We start from the raw sequence: 13194 nt of genomic DNA, 5'->3' as shown, positions 1-13194 counted from the left end.
CCTTTACCAGAAAATTTGGTGCAGTTTGCATTAAAAAAATAAGAAAGAAACAATTCTCCATCTTGAGTTTTCAAAACTCAGTGTGTTCAAGTAATAGTGTCTTCAGGCCTTTTCCTAGTTTTTAAAATCCCTTTTTTCAGGTTCAGTCACTAAAATTGTTAGTCATGTGGATAAGGATCAGGATACATTAAATACAGAATTCTCCAGCTAATCACCATCCCTCCTAACTCACCAAGCTAAGTTTGCTCAAATTAAGTGTACACATACTCCATGTAAGTATTTAATTCAACTACAGATTGTTCCAGAAATCCCATTTACAGACCTAAAAAAAGCAATATTTTGTTAACACATAAAATTCATTTGTATTAGCAAAGCACTAGGTGCATATTCCACTTCAAGCATGTGAATCAAAGTTCAGTTTTGTTTACATGACAGTTTCAGTGAAAAGGTCACACAAATACATATTTGACTATTGCTAAATGACTGTTCTTTCCAGTTTTTATTTGTGTCAGTTAAGATGAAACACATGACTGCTTCAAATTTATTATTTCAGTAGTAATACATAACCCATTAGTGCAGGCTTTCCCAAATATTTTCGTCCACCTTTTTGAAAATGAAATGCTTTTTCCAACAGCCCTTATTGACTAATGTCTTTTGTGCACTACATAGTGCACACTGAAGTGACAAAACCCCACATACATGTGTCAGAGTACCAGACATGATTTGCATCTGGCTCAATATCCAGGAAATCACACAAGAAAATCAAGAAGCCATAGGTTTTGGTTTTTTTTTTGTTTTTTTTTTTTTTTTTTTAGTGAGGGAGATTTAAAGAGAAAAAAATAACCAGAAAGTATCTATACTCAAGGATGTATAACAAGTGTTTCAACATGCATTCACATGCTTTTAAAGTTTAACTCTGAATCTTTAAAAAAACCAGAGCCTGCACACCTATAGGTAACACAGGTCTGCAGTTCCCATGAGGCAGCAATGGAGGGAGACACACAGAAGAAATAGATAACACTCCAAGAACCACATAATTCTCTAAATTTTTTGCCTTTTTGAAAGCTTATACAATGAGGAGGATGTGTTTGTGCAAGTTTATTATATATACCTAATTCGGGGCACATGTCTTAACTACACATCTATATATAAAGGAATAAATAAAAAGGTATCTTGCATATTTCCATATACAAAAATAAGTATCTCTCAGAACAATCCAGTTTTTTTGCCTTGTTGCTAGAATATTGTTTGCCATGCCTCAATGACTTGTTTTTCAAGCTAGCAATTATAAATGCACAGAAGCAAATTTTCCATCTATTTTCTACAAAAGTAATATTAAACACAAAAAAAAGTAAATATTGGTGTAAAGAAACAGAAAAAAATAAAGCACTATGTATAATGTTTAAAGCTTCATGAAGTGTACTTTGAAGTACACTCACAAACTAAACAGAGGTGATTTTAAATAAGTCTGCTTATGCTACAGAGTCATTATTTGCACAGGATAGGATCAGGATACTATTTGAAAAGGATGTTCCAAACCCATGCCAAATAAAAGGTACAAAAAAGGCCAAACTCACCCTGTAAGCAGGGTCTTCCATCAGGTCACAAGAGGCAGCATTAACACTTGTATGCCACATTGTCTCTTTGATGCTGCAGCCATACATAAATACATTCTTTTTACGAGAATGACCATGATAATCACAATAGACCTATAATAAATAATTTGGCAAAATAAACTCAAGGCATATGGAATCAAAATTTTAAGAAAGTAACAGAAAGACAATTTTTTTATTAGTACTGTTGAACGTTCCAAAGAATTAAGCAACACAATCCCTTGTATAATTAACTCTCATTAAGACAAAAAGTGTGTGATTCATCTAAGGAAGGGTTAACCTTCTACCCTAGCCAATGTAACAGATTTACATCTACAGGTTTGCAGAAGACCAGTTCTCCAAGTCAAATTTAAGTGTGACATGGTTTACAAAACCATTTCAAAATGTTTAATTTATAGACTAGCTACATAGACAAAGTTAAAAAAATTCAGAATTGCTTACACACACATACTTACCAAAGGCAAACGTTTTATAGCAGCCAGATATTGCAGTAACCCTTTAGCATGGTAAATAGTGGGATGCAGATCTGGATTTGGATTTTGCCACTGTCTGTTTAAATCTTCTCCACTTAAAGAGCAACGGTGGCTATTGTGGGGGGGTGGAAAAACGCATGATGTAGTCCGTATTATCATACTTTTAAATAAGCCTCCCCCCCACCTCAAGTTTTCCTCATCAACACTGCTTCTTTGGAAGGAGTCTGGCAAGAAATAAACTTCAATTTTCTAACATGCCAAATAATAGAAATGTTTGTGGTGCTTTAAGCTATGTTACAGAAACTCTAAAAATAAATTAGAAGTAGCCTCTTAGGTGAAGCCAAATGTAATATTACTTATTTGCTGTTAAAACTGAAGGCTTACAATTCTACCCAAATTCTAGTTCAAAATCAGTAATTTCATACATATGGTATCTTTACAATTTGGTGTCTTCAGTAATTTAAAGACTCATGTCAACTAGAAATCTAATACTTGAAATGTGAAGTTGTTAGGAGATAAAGAGCTGTGAGAAAAACAAGGACAAAAAAAAACTGAAACAACCCAGGAAACAAAAAGATCATCTCTGTATTCAGTCAGCTATCAGCAAGAACTTTTAAACTTGCAGGATTTCATGATCATGCAGTCATCTTCACTACATTTGCCTTTAGACTGTGTCTGGTGGGGCAGCCTTCTTAATTGTCCCTGTATCCTGAATTATTTAATTACAAGTATTCTAATATATACATTCTTTCACATATATAAAGACAAGGTTCTACTGAAATCTATTACTAGTTATACTTTTATTATTTTGTTCACAAAACCTTTTAAAATAGTACCTATAGTAGATGAATGGAAACTGTAATTTCACCATTGCAAAATTTCCTGCAACCAAGTAAATGTAAACTGCTCAATGTTTACTCATAGCAGTTTCAACAAGTTCTGAAATACCCCTTATATTTATTGAGAAAAGTGTTGAAATAACTACTATTAATAACTTCAATCAAACCAGGATACTCTATTACCCTCTCTCTTGTACACCTATTAACTTCCCAGCTTTTAAAAAAATTATGTAAAAGACTTCCTTAAATATAAGGCACTTCCTTTTTTTATGCACACCATGAACTTGTTTAGCTTTTTCTAAATGCAGGTCTGATCTCACAAAACTCCTAGAGAAATCCAAGACAGAGAGACAATTAAAATTTCATGTCAAATTGCATAGGAATGATTATCATCCATGAACAACTGGAAATATTTTTGTAAAACTGAAATTTGTCAAGGAATGTAACTGCCTTTTAAGAAGCCAAAAATCCTAGCAATATTGCAAGTGTTGCTTTTTTATCACATTACATATTGCATTTGACTTTTGCAGGATCAGTTTAGATTATTTCTTTTTAAATATTGATGTAAAGAATTAGAGTACAGGTTAAATATTTGTGATTAAATATATGCTTACTTTCCATTGATGACACCATCTGGATTGAGCATGGGAATAATTTTAAAAATATAAGATTCCCGTAAAGACTGCGCATTTGGACTATTGCTCATAAGGTATTCCAGTGTTCCCTTCATAACCCAGCTTGCATTAGTCTCTCCAGGATGCACACGAGCAGATAGGAATATATAAGGACGATTCCCTAAAAGAGATATCCACAGAAATTGCAAAATATGATTTAAGCTAAGTAAACAGTTCGTTGATTAGAAAAAGAGCCAATAGCCCGCTGCATTTATAACAACACAAAAAACATTTGTAAGTTGAGTGTTACTGAGTATGGGTATTATTGATAGAGCTTGCCACAACATTTTTGAAAGGACTGCTAATTACAAAACTATCGCAATGGAGCTTTAAATTTGATCCGACAATTACACAACCAATTTGAGGTGGCAGTTATGATTCAACTTTCATTACTTTTTTCCCAATAGCCAAGAAAAATACTGAGGTGGACAAACAAATCAGGAAATGGCAAAAGCTCAATTCAAATCACAATAGCTAGATATTAGCTTTATGAAAGACTTTCTTGATAACCTAAAAACCTCATCATTTTAAGAAAAAAGTTACTTGTCCAGTATTGTTTTCCAAGAAGTGCTGTCTGCAAAATGGAATGTACAAACCTAGCAGCAAAAATTTAAAATACATTAATATATTCTCTTACATATATATACACTATATATACTCTTACTCTTACAGATATTTATATCTTTATTTCACTACCACAATTAAGTATTATTAAATACAAAACAAATCCTGAATTCTGATGCCTCTCAGCTTCACGAAATTTATTAACCTTATTTTACATTGCTATTTTTACACTGCATAGTAGTTAAGACTAATTTTTTTTCTACAAATACCTAGTTTTACATTATTTTCAGTTGATAAGAAAGAAGAGTTATACTTACTGAACTGATAGATATGTTCATAGTAATTGGACTCTGGCATGGCTGTAATAGTGACTAATGGACAGCTGTTGCCAGCCAGGGTCTTACAGAGAACATCATGACGAAAATATATCTGTTGAGGGTTGTGCATAGATTCCAGCTTCCTAAGATGCATCTTCATACCAAAAATAATGAAAAAATACTTCAAATTCTTTGCAGTCACATATGACAGCATATTTCAAAGGTACTATTTAACAGATCTTTCTTTTAGATGTTCTAAACAATATACAAGTTTCCAGGATAATTTTGACCATGAAATACCATTTTCTACATCTCTGATTGACTGAATACTTCTCTTTACAGAGTCTGGTTTTCCAACTGCTTTGAGAAAGAGGAAGGAAAAGAGGGTAAATTATTGTACACAGATGGTAATATAAAGGTATATGGAAGGTAAGAACCTCTGCTTCATTAAGGTTATCTGATCAGGGACCTTTTTGCTGCAAAAAGAGGTAGTAAGTAAAGGAAGAATCAATACATGCGAACAGAGAGCTGAGATGTAATGGAAACCATAGCAAAGACCAAAGTCACCAGTCTCTCTTTGAACAGGTCATTAAGAACCTACAGACAATGAGTTGGAGAGAGTCGCCTGATAAACAAGCAGAATGGGGTAATTTGGGGCATTCAAGAGGGGGGTGTGGTACCATACAAAACTCAAGCACCTGATTCCTACAGTGCGCCCTTAGCCATCTCTGCGCAGCCTTACTCTCTACCCTGTGCATCCAAGCACTATGTGGACTAGTGCAACTAAAAGGACAGGTGTAAGTCAATTTGGGGTCAACAGCTGGAATGCACAAGGGTCTCAGCAGCAGAAGCTGGAGAAGCCAACCTCTTGGGAGCATCTCTGTGGGTACCACAGGCTATGTGTCCCAGGTCCCAGCTACTGCTGGAATCAAAGCAGACTCCAGCAGCTGGAGCTGTAAGCACTCTTCACTCAGTGGTGTCAGCAAAGAAGCAAGGGGATGTCTCACTGCCAGTAACTGCAATGGGTAAAGGTGTTGGTATCCAACCACTGAGGCAAGGACAGTGTGTCCATCAAAACACATCTGATGGGACAATTAGTGTTGAGTTTCTCAGTGGCAACACCTGAAGCAGGAAAATGGGTTACACGACCATGCGCCTGGTAACAGCTGTTAGGGATTGGGTGGGGGGGAAGCATACACATTTTCCCTGTAGCCAGCGTATGTGGCGGCACATGAGAAACTTGCTAGTAAACTTCAAGGTAAACTACCCAGAGAGTATGGGCCCCAGTCAAGGGAGGGGCATCTAGCAGGCAGACAGTCCACGCTGGCATCTGGGCAGGGACACAAGTGCAGAATGTCTCTGAGATGAGTCTGCAAGTGCAAGCATCTGTTTGCTAGTGAGCATCAGGCTGGACTAGTCTGCAAACTGGAGGCCTGCACAGCAGGTAAGAGAGACCTGGGACTGAGGCAGAGCTATGGCACAGACGGGCCATGCCAGTGCTCCACAAACATATTTCTAATTCTACAGAGCAGGCCAGCTTGTACTTTTTCTAGTGAACAGCAATCCACACCAACTGCAGAGGAGGATGGGGTGTCTGTACCTGCTGTGCAAATCACTGTAGTGTTCCACAGGGGTGTGCCTTGTCTGTGCCAGTCCGTGCAGCCAGCCCTGCCCAGCAGGAGTAGGCATGCACAAGTATGTGTGCATAAGTCTCTTTCTCTCCCTGGGATACATACTCAGACTTGCTAGTGAATATATAAGCAAACAGGAAAGCAGGAGCCATGTCCATCAGCCTGGGACAGAGACCCCAGGTACCTTGGCTGGCCTCCACCAGTTGGGCAGGAGGAACCTCCAGGACCAGGAGCTGCTGGAAGCAGCAGTTGCTTATGACAGCTCTTAACAGGTACCTCTTTCAAAAGCTGGCATAGTTTAAAAGTGAAAAGTGAAAAGCTGCATTTAAAGCTGCATTTAAAGACTGCCCACTGAATCCTCTGCTTTGCTTTTATTGCTGTAACAGAGGAAAACAAGAGACATTCTAGCCAAATGAATTTTGCTTAGCATTAAAAGGCTCAGAAGACTTATTTAGGCAATTCATACATCTAAAAAGATCTCTAATTATCTTAGTTACAGCAGCTTTAGTTATCAAAAAGTATACGTAGAACAACAGGATATAAGTCATTTAACACAAGTATTCCATCAAATTAGCATGGTTTCCAGTCAATTATTACTGAATCAAAGAAAGCATAAGGTTGAAAGGGATCAGAGTGGGCCATCTGGTCCAACCTCCCTGTTTTAAGCAGGGCCAAGGCCATCTTATAGCACATTGCACAGGATTGTGTCCAGACAATCCCTTGAATTCCCCAGGGATGGAGATTCCCCAAACTCTCCTTGCAATCTGTTCCAGGGCTTGGTCACCTGCACAGTAGTGAAATTCCTTCCCATGTCCAGGTGGAACTTCCTGTGCATCAGTGTGCGCCAGTTCCCTCTGGTCCCAGTCCTTAGCACCACCAAGGAGAGCCTGGCTCCATCCTCTTGACAACCCCGCTTCAGATACTTCCAGAGGTTCCCTCTCAGTCATCTCTGCTCAAGGTCTTGCTTCATAAGAGAGATGCTCCAGTCACATAATCATCTTTTGATACCCAGGAAACCCACTAAGCCTGTAAGCATCAATTTTATTTTTCCTGGGACTGTTCATTAGAACAACCTATACATTTTGTCAATCTAAATACTAATATTATGAAAATTCTCCCTTGAAAGGAGCATTTTGAACTTCAAAAAAAAAGAAACTAAATTAATTCAGTCACTAATGCAATATATTACACTAATATTATAAGTATTCATTTATGTAATAGATACAGCTTCTCACCTTTAAAGTTGAGTATGTATATGGATAATGGTAAGCAAAGTAGCACACATCTTCTTTGTGTTGAAAAGTCACAGTGAATGTAATTGTGTAATAGGATTTTCCTTTCTGGCCTCCAGCAGCAATTGAACTTCTTGAAAAGTGATTCCTAAATCAAAAAATGAAGGTAATACACACATTAGAGTAATTATTTTTCATACTATTTATTCTTCTGAACACACATTCTAAGAGACAGAAGGACTTTCAGTGACTGTATTTCTCTCCTATGCACATACAGGTTAAATACAGGTTCCCACCAGCTTTAAAGATACTTTAAACAGTATCTTTTAACAGTGATACACACATTCATTTACATTGATAAAAGGTGAGCAAACAAAAACAAGCAACAAAATAAAACACAAAAATCAGAAAAAGTAAGCAAGCAAAGAGCTACCAACCAAGAAGGATTACATATTGATATGCTGCACCATCTGATCCTGGGTTTTAGAACTCCTCTACAATAATTCCACCACAGATTACAGAAGGCTCATCACAAGGACTATGAGACCAGCATTACTGGAAGTTACTTATAAAATTTCAAGTAAGCATACATCTATACATTCCCTTAAAAGCTTCCCAGAAACAGTGTCCAATTTCTAAGAAAAGTATAAAATATTAACAGCTTAAATATAAGTGGTGTGCTTACAAAATGAGACCTTGTATATTTCTATCACACATATTACTCTCTGTAGTGACTCAGAAAAAAACCCCTTTTCACAACAGAGTAACAGAACTATTAAATGCAGAAAAAAGAACTTCTGCTCAAAAACTGTACCTCATGTTAATCTTCAGTGGAAGATTTGCTGTATGTTTGGTCTGTGTGTGTACTTACTTGTAGTAACAAATATCTGTCCCAACACGAGTCCAACACGGTCGACAACGCAGTGCTTCCTGAACAGAATACATGAGGGGCTGCATACCTGAAAGAAGAAATGCATCTCACTTTAATCCTTACCATTAAACAGAAACTTATTAGCAGAAACTTATTAACATCACCACTTACACACAAGTCCACAAATTACTTATTCACTCACTATATAAGTGTATTTTCATTAATATCTGGGTATTGTACTGTGTGCTTTTTAAACCAGATGACAAAATATTGCTGATCTTCAGAAAATAACAACTAAAGAAAAGAGCAAGACTTGTGGAAGACCAAAACTGAATGTTTAAATGAAAGCTGAGGTTTGCATGAAAGGTAGATTACAAGCAGTGTTCAGTTCCACTCCATCCAACTCACACTATGAAAAGGCATCACAAAGTACACAAAAAATTGATGCTATCAATTATTCATGTAAATAACTGAAAAATAACTGATATTTCAGGACAATTTTTTTAACAAGTAACTCTTTAAAGTCTATTTTTTGATAGTATACTTACATTGAATACTTAATATGAAGTTAGAGGAGAAAAAATACATACTAGTTGAGTATAATTTATTTATAATCTAATTATTAGCCAACCATACTGACTGATTCAATCAGTGTATTAAAAAATCAAAAGAAATTATTAAGTATGCACAACATAAAAAAAAACTAACCTGACTGATAAGGATTAGTAAGTAACGTAATACCATCTTATTACTGGTCAAACTACCTAGTGTTCTGAGACTTTATCAGTGTGGAGGAAAATCTATAACAAAGGAGAATACAGTATTATTTGGTAACATAATTTTGAAGCTCGAGGTGGGAGGAGGAATTTCTTCCTTCTTAAAGGACAAATTTCAGAATATATATCAGGAAAAAACAGTTTTAAGCTGAGTGACATACACACTCCCAGACAAGAGGAAGAAAGGTGTTTTCAGCCATTTGTAAACGTTTGAATGAGGCACACACTGCAAATACTACTTAATAGAGACAGTGATGTTCATTTAAGAACCCAGTATTTCAAAGCAGATTTACTTTTCCTTACCATCAATAAGACAAGTTTTGGAAATTCCACTTACGTTCACATCTACCCCTATGCAGAAATGGATTAAGGATGACAACTGTTCTTACTGATGTGAGTGAATCAACAGGCTTTGTTGCTGACCTCCCCTGCACAATGGTCCTAAGACAATTGTAGTTGCAGCTCCCAGTAAATTTCTTCTGCTTCTGCCTCACTTACAACAAAACTTTATTTAAAAAACTGACAGCCCTTGGTTTAAGATGCATTTCTTCTTTTTAACCACAGCTATCAAAACATTTTCTAGCAATACTATTAAAATAAAGAATTTAAACTAACAACATGAATACTGCTAATCCTGAGGAGGAGGGAAGGAAACAGCAGAGGTAACTCAGCCACAGGTATTTTTTTTAGATATTTCTTCTCAAAGAATGGGAAACATATCTTACCATAGTTGAACTGACTGTTTGACTTTTCACAGTTGATGATGTTAAACCGGTAACCAATGCCAGTTTTCATTCCACTGACTTCAAAGTAGAACCACTGATGATAATGATTGCTGTTTATATCTGAGTTCAGAATTAGATCATATTCATTTCTGAAAATTAGCAAAAAAGATCAATGACCATAAAAAGCAGAAATAAAAGGTCTAAACCATGAAAAGTAGAGTTGAAAGACCTTACTTTCTGATCTGAATAACTTTGCGCAGGTTTCCAGATTCAAACTTGGAATTAAACTTCAGAACATCTGCCTCCTCTGGTACAGAAAAGCTATGAGTAGAAAAAGGACCAAAATGAATAAAACAAACTTAGCTAAACCAAATAGCTTTATTTTAGTCCTCACTTGTCAATTCAGAAACTATTTTGATCCTTCCTCCAAATACAGCCCAGATAGCAAAAGCACTGTTATGTCAGATCAAACTTTGTACAAAATCTGCTGTAAATATTATGAGTCACATCACAGAGAAAGTAGAACTGGAGTATTAGAGTATTACTTGAATATTGTTTACAGAAAGGTAGAAACTTACCTCGAATTATCGAGGTCATACACAACTTTATCTATAATGTCATTTTGATGAATCAGCCTTTCAATATCTTGACAGATTTTTGTCCTAAAAAAGAAAAGCAGAGTTCTCACTTAAATTGTCATTTACCGTTTCCAATCACAAAAGAGGAATTGCCTCATACAGGAAAACTAATGGAATTGACATGAAGACAGGGTACAGTTCAGACAGACCTCAGCTTCACTGCCACTTATACGCGCATAGTCAAGGTGTACTAAAGTTTAAACACCTGCATTCAGAGCTGCTTGAATCCAGTATTTGTATCTGAGGGACCCGAGTTTTCATTCACACAACTCACTAGGTTTTATCTGAAGGAAAAATTGCAGTTTCATACTTTATAATAGAAGCAGAAATTACTCTAACATTACTTATGTTAATGCTTTTACCACATGACAACACTTGATAACATTAGTAACTTAAATGAATCTTAGTATAACCAAAATTAAAGAGTTTTAGGGAGTAGCTTGTACAGTGAGTGTGTTAGTGAACTAGCTTTTCACCTCTAGAGATCTAAGTTCATTTATCGACTACGTAACAAACAAGAAAGAATTTGGTGATGCCAGCCAAATATGAGGTGTGTGCTTATCCAGATCATAAAACCATTGCATGATTGGCAGTATCTAGGTCCTGGCTTGGAAAAGTAAGAATGTGCTGCAGTTCAAGCATGAAAAATAGTGGCAGAGCTGTGTGGAAAAGCTTGCACAGCACCTGCAATAAGAAGAAAAGGAGGTAGATTAACAATGAAGAATACAGAAACAGAATGGTAAAGTACATTCAGGCTGGAAATTCTCAATTGAATTAAAATAAATTCTCTTAACAAATGAGAAACAGAAGGTAAATGCACAACTCTAGCACATTGTATTAAATTGAAATTAACTGAAAAAGAAAAGAAGTCACAAGTTCAAGTTCATCTGACAATACTGTGACAAGGCTGACTCACCAGAATCCACCTGAATAGGTTCAGCTCAGGACAGATTCACAGATTTTTGACCTTACACTTGATCTTAGAAAACTCATTTGATCTTGGCATGCCTCAGCTCTAAAATGCCCTAACACCTCCTAAAATCACAGGAGTTTTGCCAAGACAAAATCCATCAATGAAAATCCATTGTAAGTATTTTATAAATAATAACATCATTTAAATACCATTATAATTACCAGTGTAGATGAAAGCAAAGAAGATGCTCATGAGAATGTATTCAAGATGCTCATGAGAATGAGAAGTAGTAGCAGACATTTTCACGTTCCAAAAAATGAAGATAAACTATTTAAAGAAAATTCAAGGAAAAAGAAATCTAGAACCAACACTGTTGATGTGAGCCCTGTGCTTAGAGACTACTCCTTTGAGGATCCTGCTGATTAGAAAACACTAAAATGTATGGAAAAAAACCCCAACCCAACTATACTTTTAAGGAACAGAAATGCCCAAATTTGTAGGGTATTTTACTATATAATAATTTTCTTCCTAAAAAGACAGAGTAGTATAAAACACTTCAACTATAATCAATAGAATTTATCCTAACAGTAATACATTGGTGAGACATTTGGTGATAATTACATGCTACTAAATTTAAAAGAGAAAGAAAAAGCACTCCAAAGCACAAATTCAAAAACATTTAATCTCCTGGCACATTACAATAGTAAAAAAAAGCCCTAAATCTTACATTGTTCTAATAAAAATAAGAAGAAAATCCATTAGGTCACACCTTAGACCCCACACAACATTTTCTCAAATTACTTGGATACTTTAAAACAACTATTTATTTTCTAAGTAAGACATACCCAATGAGCAGTGACTAAGTGCTTACAGGACACAGAACATAAATCACACTGACTATCAAGAGTTAGGACACAGCTTTGTAAGACTTAAAAGCTTTTCCATATCCCTTACCAAACAATTTTTACAATCTGCTATAAACTATGAAAGCATGAAAAGATTATGCCCTTTTTAAACAAGTTATCAGAAGATTTTTATGTTGCAGTAACAAGATTGAGTTGTTTGTAGAAAATGGAATTCTTAAAACAGTTTTCCTTAAAAAAGTGTTGCATGATTTTTGATTCAAATTTAGCCATATTACCTGGTATTTCATTCTTATTCCCACAAGAACTCAAAAAGTTACTTTCAACATAAAAAATACAACAAAAATAGAACATTTCAAGTCAAAATATACCTTAAAATTATCTTCATGATCTAGAAATCACCCTTGTGTACAATCGTACAAGGTTTATTTTTCCAGTGTTATATATCTAACAATGAGACAAATTGTATCTGACTTCACTCAATTTTTTATTCAGGGAAATTCAGAATTATTAATTACTACAAAAACATACATAAGGATTTGCAAGATTTGCTTAAATGCAGTACTTAGGTGATTCCTGACTCAAGACTATCTCCCTTCTAAATCAGCTGAATCTAGCCAATAAATAATCTGCTAGGGAAGATTCTCCTCCTTCAACACTGAATAATATGTTCATTTTGCCATTAGTGTTCCAGAACTTGTCATTTCACTACAAAGATCACTTTTTTGTTACTTGTGTAAAACAGCTGAAGGATTTTCATTCAACCAGCTAAAGACACTTAATCTGTTAATCATTTTAATATCTAAATATAAATACAAAGAAACTCATTAAGTTGGTTATAGTTATGAGTATAAAGGTGAAGGCACTCAGTCCCATAATTTTTTAGGCAAGTGGCAAGGTCTCATAGCTCTACATGTTCTGCTAGCGTACTCACATGTCTTTACAGTAACTCACTATGTAATATTACCTAGCTTTTCATAGCACTTTTGCAAATCATTCTGAAAAATATCATCACTCTTCATCATCTTCTATTATCTCTCAGTGAAGAAATAAAAGGGTGTGTTG

At 35.5% G+C, this 13194-nt stretch overlaps 1 protein-coding gene across 2 annotated transcripts in view; it reads right to left on the bottom strand.

The window, feature by feature from the left end:
• The window catches only part of AGTPBP1 (ATP/GTP binding carboxypeptidase 1), a 55537-nt gene that overhangs the window by 22525 nt on the left and 19818 nt on the right, over positions 1–13194 (bottom strand). For both annotated transcript variants that reach the window (XM_058823388.1, XM_058823386.1), the window contains exons 14-22: positions 10294–10377; positions 9950–10036; positions 9716–9864; positions 8215–8302; positions 7347–7491; positions 4481–4634; positions 3540–3720; positions 2069–2198; positions 1578–1709 (exon numbers count right to left, since the gene is read on the bottom strand). In XM_058823388.1, coding sequence (XP_058679371.1) covers positions 1578–1709; positions 2069–2198; positions 3540–3720; positions 4481–4634; positions 7347–7491; positions 8215–8302; positions 9716–9864; positions 9950–10036; positions 10294–10377 — 1150 coding nt within the window. The remainder of the gene's footprint in view (positions 1–1577; positions 1710–2068; positions 2199–3539; positions 3721–4480; positions 4635–7346; positions 7492–8214; positions 8303–9715; positions 9865–9949; positions 10037–10293; positions 10378–13194) is intronic.

Source organism: Ammospiza caudacuta, chromosome Z (assembly GCF_027887145.1).
Source record: "Ammospiza caudacuta isolate bAmmCau1 chromosome Z, bAmmCau1.pri, whole genome shotgun sequence".
NCBI classification, from domain to species: Eukaryota; Metazoa; Chordata; class Aves; order Passeriformes; family Passerellidae; genus Ammospiza; species Ammospiza caudacuta.
The sequence above is the reverse complement of the archived record's forward strand: the minus strand, read 5'-3'. Positions and strand labels throughout refer to the sequence as shown.